The sequence below is a fragment of the Marmota flaviventris genome, chromosome 4 (genome assembly GCF_047511675.1).
Source record: "Marmota flaviventris isolate mMarFla1 chromosome 4, mMarFla1.hap1, whole genome shotgun sequence".
NCBI classification, from domain to species: domain Eukaryota; kingdom Metazoa; phylum Chordata; class Mammalia; order Rodentia; family Sciuridae; genus Marmota; species Marmota flaviventris.
In genome coordinates, this window is record NC_092501.1 from 24,202,970 (window position 1) to 24,217,294 (window position 14,325).

General features: G+C 37.2%; 1 protein-coding gene and 2 pseudogenes across 1 annotated transcript in view; 2 read left to right on the forward strand and 1 right to left on the reverse strand.

Annotated features, from left to right (window-relative positions):
• Cfap43 (cilia and flagella associated protein 43) overlaps positions 1–14,325 on the forward strand; it is an 88,502-nt gene that overhangs the window by 67,294 nt on the left and 6,883 nt on the right. The window contains exons 27-32 of the mRNA XM_027929930.3: positions 45–170; positions 8,355–8,474; positions 10,060–10,167; positions 11,751–11,837; positions 12,505–12,593; positions 14,112–14,325. Coding sequence (XP_027785731.2) covers positions 45–170; positions 8,355–8,474; positions 10,060–10,167; positions 11,751–11,837; positions 12,505–12,593; positions 14,112–14,325 — 744 coding nt within the window. The remainder of the gene's footprint in view (positions 1–44; positions 171–8,354; positions 8,475–10,059; positions 10,168–11,750; positions 11,838–12,504; positions 12,594–14,111) is intronic.
• On the reverse strand, positions 354–2,980 carry LOC114088386 (serine/threonine-protein phosphatase PP1-beta catalytic subunit pseudogene; annotated as a pseudogene).
• On the forward strand, positions 4,136–6,264 carry LOC114088497 (pre-mRNA-splicing factor SLU7-like; annotated as a pseudogene).

Below are 14,325 nucleotides of genomic sequence, written 5' to 3' on the forward strand. Positions count from 1 at the left end.
GCATTTCCATTTGAGCGAGCATGTGTGTTTCTTTCTATTGTCAGGTGATTCCTCAGCCTGCTTTCATGATAAAGCCCGATGCACTGTGGACAGAAGAGGAAAGGAAACAATTCAAAGAATATGAGAAAAAAGTCAAGGAGTTAAATGAAGAAAGAGATAAGTATAGAAAGGTCAGAAGATCCAAAAATCAACATAATCTACCATATCCAGGGTTTTGTTTCAATATTTTTTCTTTTTTCTTTTCTTTTTTTCATATCAATTAGACAACTTTTACTAAATGAGAAAACTACGTTTAAAATGTACTTTAAAACAAAATGGAATTAGGAAAAAAAGACATATGCATTTTAAAGAACTTTTGCACTGTGCTGAAAATCAAATATTTCTTGCAGTAATACAATGCGCCAATCCATAAAATGTAAGTTAACAGAATTCTCAATTTAACATTTTCAAAGACAATATTAAGGTCAAGAATTTCACGTCTATGGTAGCACATATAGAAGGGTATTATAAATATGATGTCCATCCCTGTGAAGCTTACAAATTTGACAATGCTCAATAAAAGATTTTAGAATCACATCCAATGAATCACAAACCTGTCCTATAAGTTCTCCTTCTAAAATCTTTATGTTGACTTTTCTACTCCTTGCCATTGTTAATTCTAACCCTTAAAACAAAACAAAACAAAACAAAAACAAGAAAAGAAATGCTGCAATAAACTCTTGATCATGTACAGAAATTATTGCTACTATAGTTCACTAAAAAGCATATCTATACAATATCATATGACCTTTGATTATGAAAAACCAGAATTAAATCTTTAGTGACACAGCCTTACAATCGTATACAACATTCACATGGCAATATTAGACAGTGAAGCACCCAATACCCATAGTTGACAATATGTCCCACTGACCAGCATCCATTTTAAATACATCCTTCGTACAGAGGGAGGAAAATAGTGTCAGCTTTCCAAGGCTTGTCAAAAAAAGGATTCTCATGTTCTGTGGATCTAAAAACAAACAACAACAAAAACCCCAAAAACAAAACTGATGCAGGTGAGGGTGTTATCAGGAAGTAGGCATGCCAAAAGGTGTTTCGTGCGAATTAAAACCTAAAGCCAAGGTACCACATAATCACATTACCAACTAGTTGGGTGATATACTATATGAGCCTTATCTTAAAATTAAATGAAATGCTACTGCACAATAGAGCATCAATAAGTTAAAAATTAGAGTGCACAAATCCAAATCAGTGGCAATTTCTGTAAAAAGCAAAATATTCACTATCAGCTGTATGTATACCCAAACTGTTTGATTAAAAATTATTGGATTGAATAGTTTGCATATTTTTAAAACTATCAATCTCTAAAATTCCTTTTACTGTAATGAGGCATGTTTTCTTAGTAAGAGCAAATAGATAAGTAAAGGAAAATAATAGTTGGTGAATGTCTTTAAAGCTCTTCCCATGTTTCACTTTTAAAAATGTTTCAGAAAAAAATTAAAAATAGTTTCCATTATTCTAGCAAAAACAAACAAACAAACAAAACAAGCCCAAAATAATTAAACAACCAAGCAACACTAAAACCACATTACACAGATGGATCATCATGCTTTCATCTGATTTAACTATCACATCTAGTTTAACTGGGATGCTTTTCAACTTTAAAAATTGTGGTACATGAAGATGTAACTTTAATGGATAATTTTGAATTTGGATTTAACTTCTTTTGTTGAATATTATAACAGAGTATACTTATTACAATACAGTGTAGCACATCTTTCTATTAGAAAAAAATTTAAGATCCTTTACCCGGCTCCTTAAGTTAAAGGTGTGACATCATAAAGGGTGTCAAATGGCTGGATGGTTTTACAGTGCACACTTATATATTATGAAGTATGTCCTTAACAAATCTGATGGTTTCTTTATAGAATTCCTTTCTTCACCTTTTCTTCGGAGGATTAGCTGTTCGAGGTGGAGTGACATGACGTCCAGAGTTCAGTCCACCATACTGGTACTTAGCTTTCTTTTCAGATAGTTTCAATATCTGAAATGAACACATCAAAGTTTCATCCACACTCATCATTCCACCAGCATTGTCAAACTCGCCACAGTAATTTGGGGCTGAAAATAGGGTCACCAATTGTCGTTTAGCAAAAAATTCATATCCATCTTCCACCACCTGATGAGCTCGACAAATCAAGTCTAAATCATGACGATTCAGAAATTTACTGACTACATCAGCTCCAAAAGTAAAGGAAACACCACGATCAGTTTCTCCCCAGCCTTGCACATCCTTATCTGGGTCAGACCACAGCAAATCACAGAGTAAACCTGTATCAGGGACATCAGTGGGTCTCATAATTCTCCGAATCTGCTCCATAGATTGCAAGTCTGGTGATAGTCCTCCATGACAACAGAAGATCTTCTCATCCACAATGGCAGCTATAGGCAGACAGTTAAAACAATCAGTGAAGGTCTTCCACAATTTAATATTAAACCTTCGTTTGCATTCATCATAGAATCCATAAATGCGATTGATGCTAGCACATTCATGATTTCCTCTTAAGAGAAAGAAGTTCTCTGGATATTTGATTTTATAAGCCAATAGCAAACAAATGGTTTCCAAAGACTGCTTTCCTCTGTCCACATAATCTCCTAAGAAAAGATAGTTGGCTTCTGGTAGGAAACCTCCATATTCAAATAATCTCAGTAAATCTGTATACTGTCCATGAATATCTCCACAAATTTTCAGTGGTGCCTCCAATTCCAAAAGAATAGGCTGGCTGAGGAAGATTTCACGAGACTTGATACACAAGCCCCGGACTTCTGCTTCAGTCATCTGCACAATCTTTCCTGGACGACATCCTGACATCCTCGTACCTCCAGCAGGCGGGTGATGAGGCTGTCCACGTTCAGCTCCCCGTCCGCCATCTTGTCGGCACCAGACTCTCCTTCCCGGCAGCGGGAACAAGGGCTTCTCGGCGGCCTTGTTTCAATATTTTTTCAATTTTTTTATTTCTCAGTGTCTTTAGTGGCTTAAGAATGGCATCTCAGCTTAAATTCTCAAGAATTTAGAAGATTTTAGAGAAGTAAATTTTAAATTTAGAGAACTTCAAAGAGAACAATTTAAAACAAAAAGAATTTTGAGCAGTGGTTTTTGAAAGTTCTTATTGATTTCAACATTTCCCACATTGTTACCATTTGTTTGTTCCATTCATTCTTGTTTAACAGACACCAATTCTGGCACATGCAAGTCACTGTGAGGGATTGTTCTCTCCTGTCTGTAGCCATCTGAGTTCAGTAATGTTTCTGCTTGATTTGTTCTCACAAGGAAAGGATTTGAGAAAAGAATGGTACAGACAATGGTGTAGCACTTAGTTTACAGTTCTTATTCCAAGTTTCTGCAGTGCAGTTCTGCTACTTTTTATCTTCTTCTATCACAAAGAAACATTCCCACATTAAAACTGCTTACCATTCTAATAGAGATATAAAAGACTATGGTGTATAACCAAGTGATGATATCTATGCTTCTGTGAGGGAAGTAAAATCATACTTCCCTCATTCAAGACAGGACTGATTTCTACCTTTTTTTGAAGCTGCATCTTATGAACAAGTTCTTTGAACCTTTTGTTAACCTGTTATATTTTTATTCACTGCAATTCTGACTTGTATTTTAACCTAAGATAGCACTTGCCTAAAACCTCAATCCATAATTCTACTCATTACCTATCTTGGTTCATCTCATACCTCCACTTCTTCCCTAACGCTGGTATTTTTTTCAGTGATATAAAAAAAATTAAATATAAAAATTATAATATAAAAAATAAAATAGTAGTCATCAGGAATACAAACAAAAATAAATCCTGGAGAAGATGTGGAGAAAAAGAAACACTTTTTCACTGTTGGGATTGTAAATTGGTACAACCACTAAGGAAATCAGTATGGAGGTTCCTCAAAAGACTAGGCATGGAACCACTGTAAAATCCATTCCTTGGTGTCTATCCTAAAGAATTACTATAGTGACATATACAGACCCATATTTATAGCAGCACAATTCACAATACCCAAACTATGAAACAAGTCTAGGTATCCATCAATGGATGAGTGGGTAAATAAAATGTGGTATATATACACAATGGCATTTTTATTCAACCGTAAGGAAAAATGAGAGTGCGCATGTGTTGGTTGTCCGGAAATTACCGCAGTGCCTCCCGGGAGGAGGCAGAAAGCCCAGAAGTAAACATTGCCGGACTATCGGATGGTTTTGGTGTAGGCTGCGGCCTGACCAGGCGAGGTCATTATCTCAGCCGCAGCAGTGGACACGGTTAATGCAGCACCCCTATCGGGATACAAAGAAATGAATTTGGAGGAACCAAAGAAGATGACTCGAGAGGACTAGAGAAAGAAGGAGGAGCTAGAAGAAAAGTGAAAACTGGGTAATGCTCCAGCAGAAGTTGATGAAGAGGGAAAAGACATCAGTCCTCATATTCCTCAGTATATTTCTTCAGTGCCATATGATACATTGATCCATCAAGAAGACCTATTTTAAATCATCAGAGACCACAACCAGAGAAACAAAAGTAATTCAGCTCATCTGGGGAATGGCACAAGAGGGGAGTAAAAGAGAATTCCATAACTACTAAGTACCGCAAAGGAGCATGTGAAAATTGTGGGGCCATGATACACAAAAAGAAAGACTGCTTTGAGAAACCTAGGCGAGTTGGAGCCAATTTTACAGGTTCTAATATAGCTCCAGATGAACATGTCCAGCCTCAACTGATGTTTGACTATGATGAAAAAAGAGATCGGTGGAATGGCTATAATCCAGAAGAACACATGAAAATTGTGGAAGAATATGCCAAAAGTTGATCTGGACAAACAAACTTTGAAAGCCCAGAAACTGTAAGAATTAGCCTCAGGAAAACTAGTGGAACAAGCTAATTCTCCAAAACACAGTGGGGAGAAGAGGAACCAAATTCCCAAAGGAGAAAGATCACAATAGTGAAGATGAGGATGAAGCAAATATGCAGATGATATTGACATGTCAGGACAGAATTTTGACTCTAAGAGACGAATTACTGCCCGAAATCTCAGGATTCGAGAAGATATTGCAAAATACTTGAGATAAGATCCAAATTCTGCCTACTATGATCCAAACACTAGAGCAATGAGAGAATCCTTATGCTAATGCAGGAAAGAATCCAGATGAAGTGAGTTTTGCAGGAGATAACTTCGTTAGATACACAGGAGATACCATCTCAATGGCTCAGACACAGTTGTTTGCTTGGGAAGCCTATGACAAAGGATCTGAAGTGCATCTACAGGCAGATCCTACAAAACTAGAGCTATTGTATAAGTCCTTCAAAGTCAAAAAAGAAGACTTTCAAAGAACAGCAGAAAGAAAACATTCTAGAAAAGTATGGTGGGGGCTGGGAATGTGGCTCAAGCGGTAGTGCACTCGCCTGGCATGCCTGTGGCCCGGGTTTGATCCTCAGCACCACATACAAAGAAAGATGTTGTGTCCACCGAAAACTAAAAAATAAATATTAAAATTCTCTCTCTCTCTCTCTCTTAAAAAAAAAAAGTATGGTGGCCAAGAACACTTGGGATGCTCCTCCAGCTGAATTACTTTTAGCCCAGACTGAAGACTATGTAAAATACTCAAGACATGGTACAGACATCAAAGGACAAGTGCGAGCTGCTGCCTGCTCCAAATAGGAGGAGGATGTAAAGATTCACAACCATACACTTCACAACCATACACTATCTTGGGATCTTACTGGAAGGATGGCTGATGGGGATACAAATGCTGTCACTCTTTTTTCAAGTATTCCTATTATACTGGAGAAGCTGGGAAGGATATTGTTAATTCAGATGAATGTATTATAAATGATGTAAGTGGAGAAGAATCTGTGAAAAAAACTCAAACCCTCATGGAAATGCATCAAGAAAAACTAAAAGAAGAGAAAAAGAAAAAGAAGAAACACCGAAAGAGCAGCTCAGATAGTGATGATGAAGAAACTTGAAAAAGGCACTGAATGCAGGGGAGGCACGCCTTCTTCATGTCAAGGAGATCATGCAGGTTGATGAGGGGAAACGGCCTTACAATAGCATATATGAAACTTGGGAACCCACCGAAGAGGAAATGGAGACCTACAGAATGAAACGGCAGAGGCCAGATGACTCCATGGCCTCTTTCCTTGGACAATAACTAGTCATAGAAATTCATCCAGGATGGATTCAGCTGACATGGTCTTTTCAACTTCTTGCTCATGATTGTAGACTGGAAAAATGCTTGTCTTCTCTTCTTTGCTATTTGACTTTAATAAAGCTTTCAGAAGTCCCAAAGTAAATTCCTTCTTTTCCACATTGAAGAAGTGAAGAACTCAAATAGAAGGTACATTAAGTGTGGAGTAAGATTGGAAATAGTCTAATTTTTATATTAGTTATATGGAAAAACCTTAACTCTCTACTTACCAAGAATGTTTTGTACTCAACAGTTGAGTACAAAACAGTTAAATATTTCCTCAATTTTTCTGGCCTTCTGTCTAGTATTAGCACACATTTTGAAAGTAGATTACTCTTCTCAAATCTAGGGCTTCATTTTTTTTAACAACTAGCAATTACAGTTGTAATTTAACTCTATAATTGCAGTTATTTTGTAATCATTTGTTTTTACCTTATCAGGTTTTCCTGGTCTGAAAGGAAAAAATTATTTTTACCTTGGTCTTTGGGTCACTATATTTTTCTCTTCCTTGAGTCAATACTAATAGTACTTTTACTACTATAGGAAAAATAGTAGTAAAAACATAGAAATTCTTTCATTTATCATAGTAGATATGGTTTGTAATATTTTGTTATTTTATTATGCCTTAATGTAATGATCATGATTTTTTTTGTTGTTGATGACATGATTCTCTATTTATTTATTTTTTTTATTGGTTGTTCAAAACATTACAAAGCTCTTGACATATCATATTTCATACATTTGTTTCAAGTGGGTTTTGAACTCCCAATTTTACCCCAAATACAGATTGCAGAATCACATCGGTTATGATATTAAGTTAGATTTTAAGAGAGTGTAGACTATCTGGGAGATACCTAATCTTCATAGCTAGCAGGTGTCGCTTTGTAAAATTTGCAGGGAGCAAAACCTGAAGTTGAAGGTTTCTTCAGAGAATTGTAAGATAGCTTGTATGGATCTTAGTAACTGAGATCACCATGATCCCCAGGACACTTTGTGAAAATAATGCTGACAGAGTAGAATCAATGAAAACAGACTAAAATCACCGACATGAATGCATCTACTTAACACCTTTCTAAACTACCAAAAAAAAGTGTGTAGTATACTGTGTTAAGTCAGAATCTCAGAAATAGTAGTTCTAGAAGAACAGCTGAGTCAAATTGGCAAATGAATATACATGGTGTCTGGATTCCAACTCATTGAAATTAAAATAGCAAGGCAGATCTTATTCTTAAGATGGTCAAAATTTTGTTTTCCTATTCCTACATTTAATAGGGTGGTTCAACGTCAAGTCTGACATTGGTGTCTGTCTTATATTTTTTTGTTATCAAAGATATGTAATTAAGAATAAAAAAAGAAAAATGAAATTATGTCATTTGCAGGAAAACAGATGACACTTGAAACCATTATGTTAAGTAAAATAAGCCAAACTCAGAAGTTCAAGGGTTGTATGTTTTCTTTCATACGTGGAAGCTAGAGAGAAAAAAAGGAAACGAAATGTGGCAGAATGGGGATCTCATGAAAAAAAAAAAAAAAGAGATCAATAGAGGAAAGGGACCAGGGGTTAGGTGGTAGAGAGGAAGGGAGAATGTGCAGGGGAGTGCATATTTACCAAATTATATTGTTCTATTTTGTGCATATTCAAATATTCAACAAATTCCAACATTATGTACAACTATAATGCACAATAAAATAATGTGGAAAAATATATAAAATTTTCATGAAAAGGAATTCAAAGCTTGGGGGAAAAATAAAAGCAAGAAAATTTTTTTTAGGGCCAAATTATATATCTGGAAATTACTATCCTATAAAGGGAGTCAGAGTTTTCTGAAAAAATTTACTGCAGTTTGTTTTACCAGGCCTACTTTTGGCTGTATCATTAGCTATCATTAGTGATTTTTATCCCTCCTCTGCAAAGTAATCATTTTAAAGCAAAAACCCCAGACACCCAGTATCCAAGTGGAGAATCTCTGGTTGAAGGGACTGAGGTTTCAGAACACCTCACAAGCTCTGCCTTCCTCCTGCCCCTCCCTAGGGGCAAAATGCAACATCCCATCCTGGGAGCACCCGATATTCCTAAACTCTAACTTCACTATGGCCTTCTTTTCAGTCATTAGAAACAGAATTGAAGAAACTTCAAAACTCAATTCAAGAAAGCACACAGAGCTTTGATGAACTTTTGAAAAAACTCTTTGAAAGGAGAGTGAAGGCCGAGATGGTTGTCAACCAGGTAAACAGAAGCTTTGCTTCTGTGACTTGTTCTTTTAAGGAACCTCCAGGGACCTGGCTGATGTTAGGATAATGACCAACACCCTTTACTGGTACCAAGGTCCTGCAAGCCTGAGTCCCTGGGTCCCTCTTCAGCCTCCTGTTGTTGCATGTCCTCCCTTTCACTTGGCAGACTTCCTCTTTGGGTGCCCTGAGAAGTAGCTGCCTTGCAGGGAGGAAGGAGGCTTCTGGGAGGTGCAGGGAAATGGGAAATGACAGCTAAACTGATGACATGTTCTAAAATTGATTGTGACAATGGTAACACAACCCTAAATATTCTGAAGACCACCCACTGACTCGTATACTATAAATGGTGAATTGTATGGTATGTGAATTATATACTTCAGTAAAGCTGTCATTTTGAAAAAACAGCTACACCTAGGTTACAACTAGTTAGAACACCTAGTTGTACAAGATAAAAAGGGTACTATCAGACTACTAGATAATATCCAAAGGATTCAAGAGCCACCCACATACATCTCCTTTAAATGAGAACATTTAAGATTCAAAGATGATATAATTGCAATTAAATGAAACCCATCAAATTTGTTTAAATTCACAAATTTGTGATTTTTTTTTAAACAGAAAGTGCCAATTGGTTATCTTCAGAGGATGATAACCAATTCTTATATAAAACTAATAAAGGAAAGCATAAAGTATCTATTTGGCCTTTCGTATATGAACTGTGCCCTCAGGTAACCAAACCAGTACATAAGTAGGAGCACTCTCTATGAAAGTATTTCAATTAATAAGTGAAAACGGAAAGTAAAAACAGACTATTACCATTTTTCAACTCTTGTTGAATCTATGGACCTAGGCATTGAGCAACTACAGCTGTGATCATTATAGAATGATGACCAGATACTGTGTCTCCTAATCACAGACCATAGTATCACCTATGGTCTTCCAAAAGGACCAAAGCTGGTTCTCATCAGGCCTCTGGATCCAGCTGGCAATTTTCAGGAAATACAAAGGCTGAAGAACCAGGAGTATGCACTGGGTAAAACGCAGGTGAGGTGGAATGACAAGCTCCCAGTTACTACAGATGAATTATGAGGAAAGAAAGGGAAAGAGGGGACATGAAGATTATAAGAGATTTAGAAGACATGACAAAAAAAATTTTTAATGGACAAGTTATACTGTAGTGTCTAGATAAACACACTTAAGCTTCAGAGAGGTTGTTACTATGAAAGTCAAAGCACTGGTTAGTAGTGGAGTTGAGATTTTGATGGGAACACCTGTAAGGAGCTTCTAGGGTGGCAAAATTCTATTTCTTGAATTGAGTGCTTATGACATAGATGTTGGCCCTTATAATAATTCATTAAACTATGAGTTCACATTGTGTATTTTTCTGTATGTTTTACCTTATAATGAAATGATGAAAGAAAAATAACCAGTTACTGTTAAGTCTCTATTCTTTAAGAGTTTTCTTATGTATATGTCATGAACTTGTTTGAGTAAAGTCTATGACCATCAGTAGTCTTTTCTCAGGAGTATCAATCATAACCCCCCCACACACAAACACACCTTTTAAAATATTTTTACAGGAGGAATTGAAAATAAATAACCTTGTGTTTTCTCTACTGTTGGAAGAGGAATTAACCTCCAGAGAAATATTCCTGAACAACTACCTTGTAAGGAAGCAGCAGGAGAAAGTAAGTACAGAGCCTGATCCCCGAGTGCCAGGCTTTCCTGACAGCCCTGCTCCTTGTTTAGCAAGAGCTCCCAGACCTCCTTAACCTGGAGCAGTCCTTGACCCCTGTCTAAGACTTTGCTCCAGGGCCAGGTGAAAAGTACCCATTCAAATTTGTTAATAGTTACGTGATCTAGCCTCTGGAATCATTTAGTCAAAAGAACCATGTAGGCTTCATATGAAGTGGTTTGTAAAATGAGGTTCATGGTTGAAAGCACAACTTTAAGCCATTGACTATGGGACCTAGAACATTTTAAGCTGCTTGCAAGCCATTCTTCAGGAAGCATTGTTCTCCCTGGACCACTGGATGCTCTTTTTTGTTTTCAATTTTGTTTATTTATTTATTTGCTGTACTAGGAATTGAACCCAGGGCTTCATACTAGGCAAGGGCTCTACCACCATATTATATCCCCAACCATTAAATTTTTTTTAAAATTTTGAGTCACAGCCTTACTAAGTTGCCCAGGCTGGCCTTGGCACTCTTAAAATTCACTAAGCATGGAAGAGTATTGGGTTAGCTCATATTCTGAAAACCATCTAAACACAACCATAAATAGGATACAAAATGTTTATTACACAGTAAGTTTTGACAGATGTTAGTATTAACGCAAATTTGCGAATGTGTGACTTATTGTATCATAAATGAAATATGTACTTTTTTCTAAGAGTCTATTAAACAGCAAATTTCTATATATATCCCTCCTCAGAACAACCCTGCATGATACTAGGTTTCTTTCACAAATGAGAAAGACTGTCTCTGTGAGGCTGGTAACATGCCTCAGACATCCAGTGGTAAGTTATAGAGCAGGAACTGAACTGTGGAAATAGATGAAGGCCACCCAAATGAGAATAAGCAGAGGCTATTTATTCTGAGCTTGGCATAGCAGAATGGTTGCCATCACAAGGACCACCCACACTCCCATGGGCATTGCTTTGCCAAGTCTGGAAGGCAGGCAGGGGAGCAGGAAAGACATAGGATGGAAGCAGGGAAGACACAAGCACACCTGGCTGGATGTTGTTGGCACAAGCAAACCAATTAGAAGCCACCTGGTTTGGGGGAACATATTTGGCCCTCTCTAGACGATCCTGAGTTGGAAGTAGGTACCAAAGTTAAACAGCTGGCAATTACTGACCAAGTCCTGACAGTTTGGGGCAATCACTGCAAAGGTTTTGGTTTAGTTTGCCAGGTGTTTGCTGCAGTGGATCAGAGTTCTGTTTCTACATATGGCTGGCCATTGTCCATATTGACATTCAGTCTCAGAACCCAGGTCCACGGAACTCTCAAGCCTGCGCACTTTCCTCATCCACACACTCTGTCACTGATGCTTATGCACTTACACAGTGCTGACTGTCCTTAGGAACAGGTGACTGGAGGTTTGTTCAAGTCTCCAAATGGTTTACTTCCTTCTATAAAAGTTTTCTGTAACAGATACTACACGGCACCTTTACTTTGTGTACTAGAAAATTCTTGATTCATCTTTGAATCTCCTGTATTTTTATACTGAAGTCTCCAGTTCCAATTAACTACTCCTGCTGTTATTCTAGAACCAGACTTCAGAAGCCATCCGGAAATCTAGAGAAGAATTGGATGCATTTAAGGAGCACTATGACAACTTAATGGCAGAAGACAAGGTGAGAATCATTGTCTCACCAACTGATAATGCAGTTGAGTTGTTGCTCTTGGGATTAGAGGAAAGCTGAATGACATATAACTCTTATAGATTTCTCTCCAACTATAATTACCATTTATGAATGAACTTCATTTTGTGCCATTGAACACTTCTGAAAATCTGTAAAAAGAATTTTTGTAAACTTCTCTCATCTAAGATTTCTTTTATGCAAAAATAGGGAGATCATTGAACTTCCAGCGCTTTTCAAACTTAAGAGTGCAGTCTCCATTAGTTGGTTATGAAATCAGTTTAGTAGGTCTGACCAGCAGCTTTCTAATGCAAAAGAATGGGATAGGATAGCACAAAAAAGCAGAATGGAATGGAAGGAGATGGAATAGAAAAAAATAGAGAAACTTGCATGTTTTGTCAATAAATATTATTTTGGAAAACTTATGAATGATTTCTAAGACCTCTCATATGAAATACACTTTTAATACACTGAGGTGCTTCCTATTCAAAAAAAGATCTTTGGGAAATACTTGCACTGTGAATCATCTTCAATTTTATAAAAAAAAGTTTTTGTGGATTTTTAACATCAAAGTGCTACAACCTGTATTTTAAAGAATATTGTCAACAAAAAAAGTTTTCTAAATAAAGTTACGTTCTTGCAATGATGTGTTTATCCTTAGGTTCTGGATCGAAGCTTTAAAAAGGAATTTTCTGAAATTCCCAGTCATCAGGTGGATCTACTCTACAAACTTTTTAAACGCCGACCAAGGTTTGTTTCTCCTTTGCTATTATGTTTCTAAAAAAGAAAGAAAGACCTTTAAATGAAGAGGAGGATTATAAGATTTTGCCTTTTTCTCTCAGAAATTGTCAGTGTAACTTTTAGGGAAAGATGTTCACCTTGATCATAATTCAGCATTTTTTGAGATTATGCCTACATCTTAAGGGAAGGAAATCTAGTATATTCCTTTTCATTATTTAAAAATAAAAATTTCTACGTAAGCAAGGTACTTACATAAGTGTCACAAGTGCATTAAGTGTCTTTCACTCATGAAAGTCTTTCCTTTTGAGTCATAGCATAAAAGTTCATAAACTGTTTTTTCCCCCAAGATGTGTTCCAACAAATACCAGCCCCTGATGGTATGAGTTGGATTTGCACCTAACAGGTTTCCAGGACTACGTAAATTGGGAAAAATACAAGATTTAAAAAAAAAAAAAAGTTAAAACAGTATTCCTTACTGCAGAACCTCTCAGAGATTATTATTGGCCTTTGGATCTCCAAGTATAAGAATAAGCAGTGTTTTTCAAACCTACATGATCAGAAATTTCTTTTCTTCAGATTATGTGATTATGCTCTGAACAAAGTTTGGGGAAAAAATGCCGTATAAATGGTTGAAAATAGTGATTATCAAAAGAGTTCTAGGCTGGGATATGGCTCTGTGGTAGAGTACTTGCCTAGAATACACAAGATCCTGGGTTCAATCCCCAGGACTATAAATAGCCCCCCACACTTTAACTGAGAGTAGCCTTAGAATTATATTTTGCTGATTTGTAGTCTAAAACTCATGAAGTTTGTCACAAGAGTAGACTAATTTGTGTTTGAGATACAAGATTATTCTCTCACTTGCAACCTAGAGATTTTACCTGTTTCACTCATGTCCTGGTTTCCCTATTTTTAAAAAGGTATGTTATCACAAGCCCAAGTACATACCCTTTCCTTAAGTCCCTAAGTCACCCATCTATCAGACCTGAAGCTAGCTGTTGGCCATCAGCTTCTCCCAGGACTGAACTTTCCTATCTAAGAGTTGGGACAGCAACACCAGTCTCACTGTGGATTACAAGGGTGCCTGCTGCAGTACAGGGAAACAAAGCTAATCTGTTTACGTGGATCAGAAGAGACACTTCCCCAGTTCACACAGATCTAAGCATTGTCTACTGCAAAAAAGGATACCAGCAGAGGACCTGCCATACAGACCCAAGGACCACCCACACTCCCATGGGCATTGCTTTGCCTGAAAGTTTCCCCGCAAAAGTAATGCTGCCAGAACTGACAACAGTTAGTCATCTGTAGTCCAGTCTAGGGTCACATCTGGGGACCCAGAGTTTGGAAGGACAAAGTGGGTGCTTCTCTCTTTGGACTAATGTGCCCACCAGTTCTCCAGTGCCTAAGAAAATTGCCATGCAGTATGTCCTATGAGCCTAGGCTGACAATCTTATTATTTTATAATGATTTTGTTGTTGTGTCTCGAGAGAATGTGAAAGGTTGACAGGCTTTTCTTGCTAATACCAGGATTCACAAACAGAAAGCGCACTCAGAGGCAGCCAGTAGTACCCCATTTGGAGAACGACCGGGATCTGGCAAGTTGAATAAGGACACTTTTGCCCACTTAATGAAAGCCATGGATGAGTTGGATAATATTAACAACATGCCAGAAGGCTTAGACCCTTCAGTTTGGGATCATTTCTGTGCAACCAGACGAGCAAAAGTTGAAAATGAACACAAA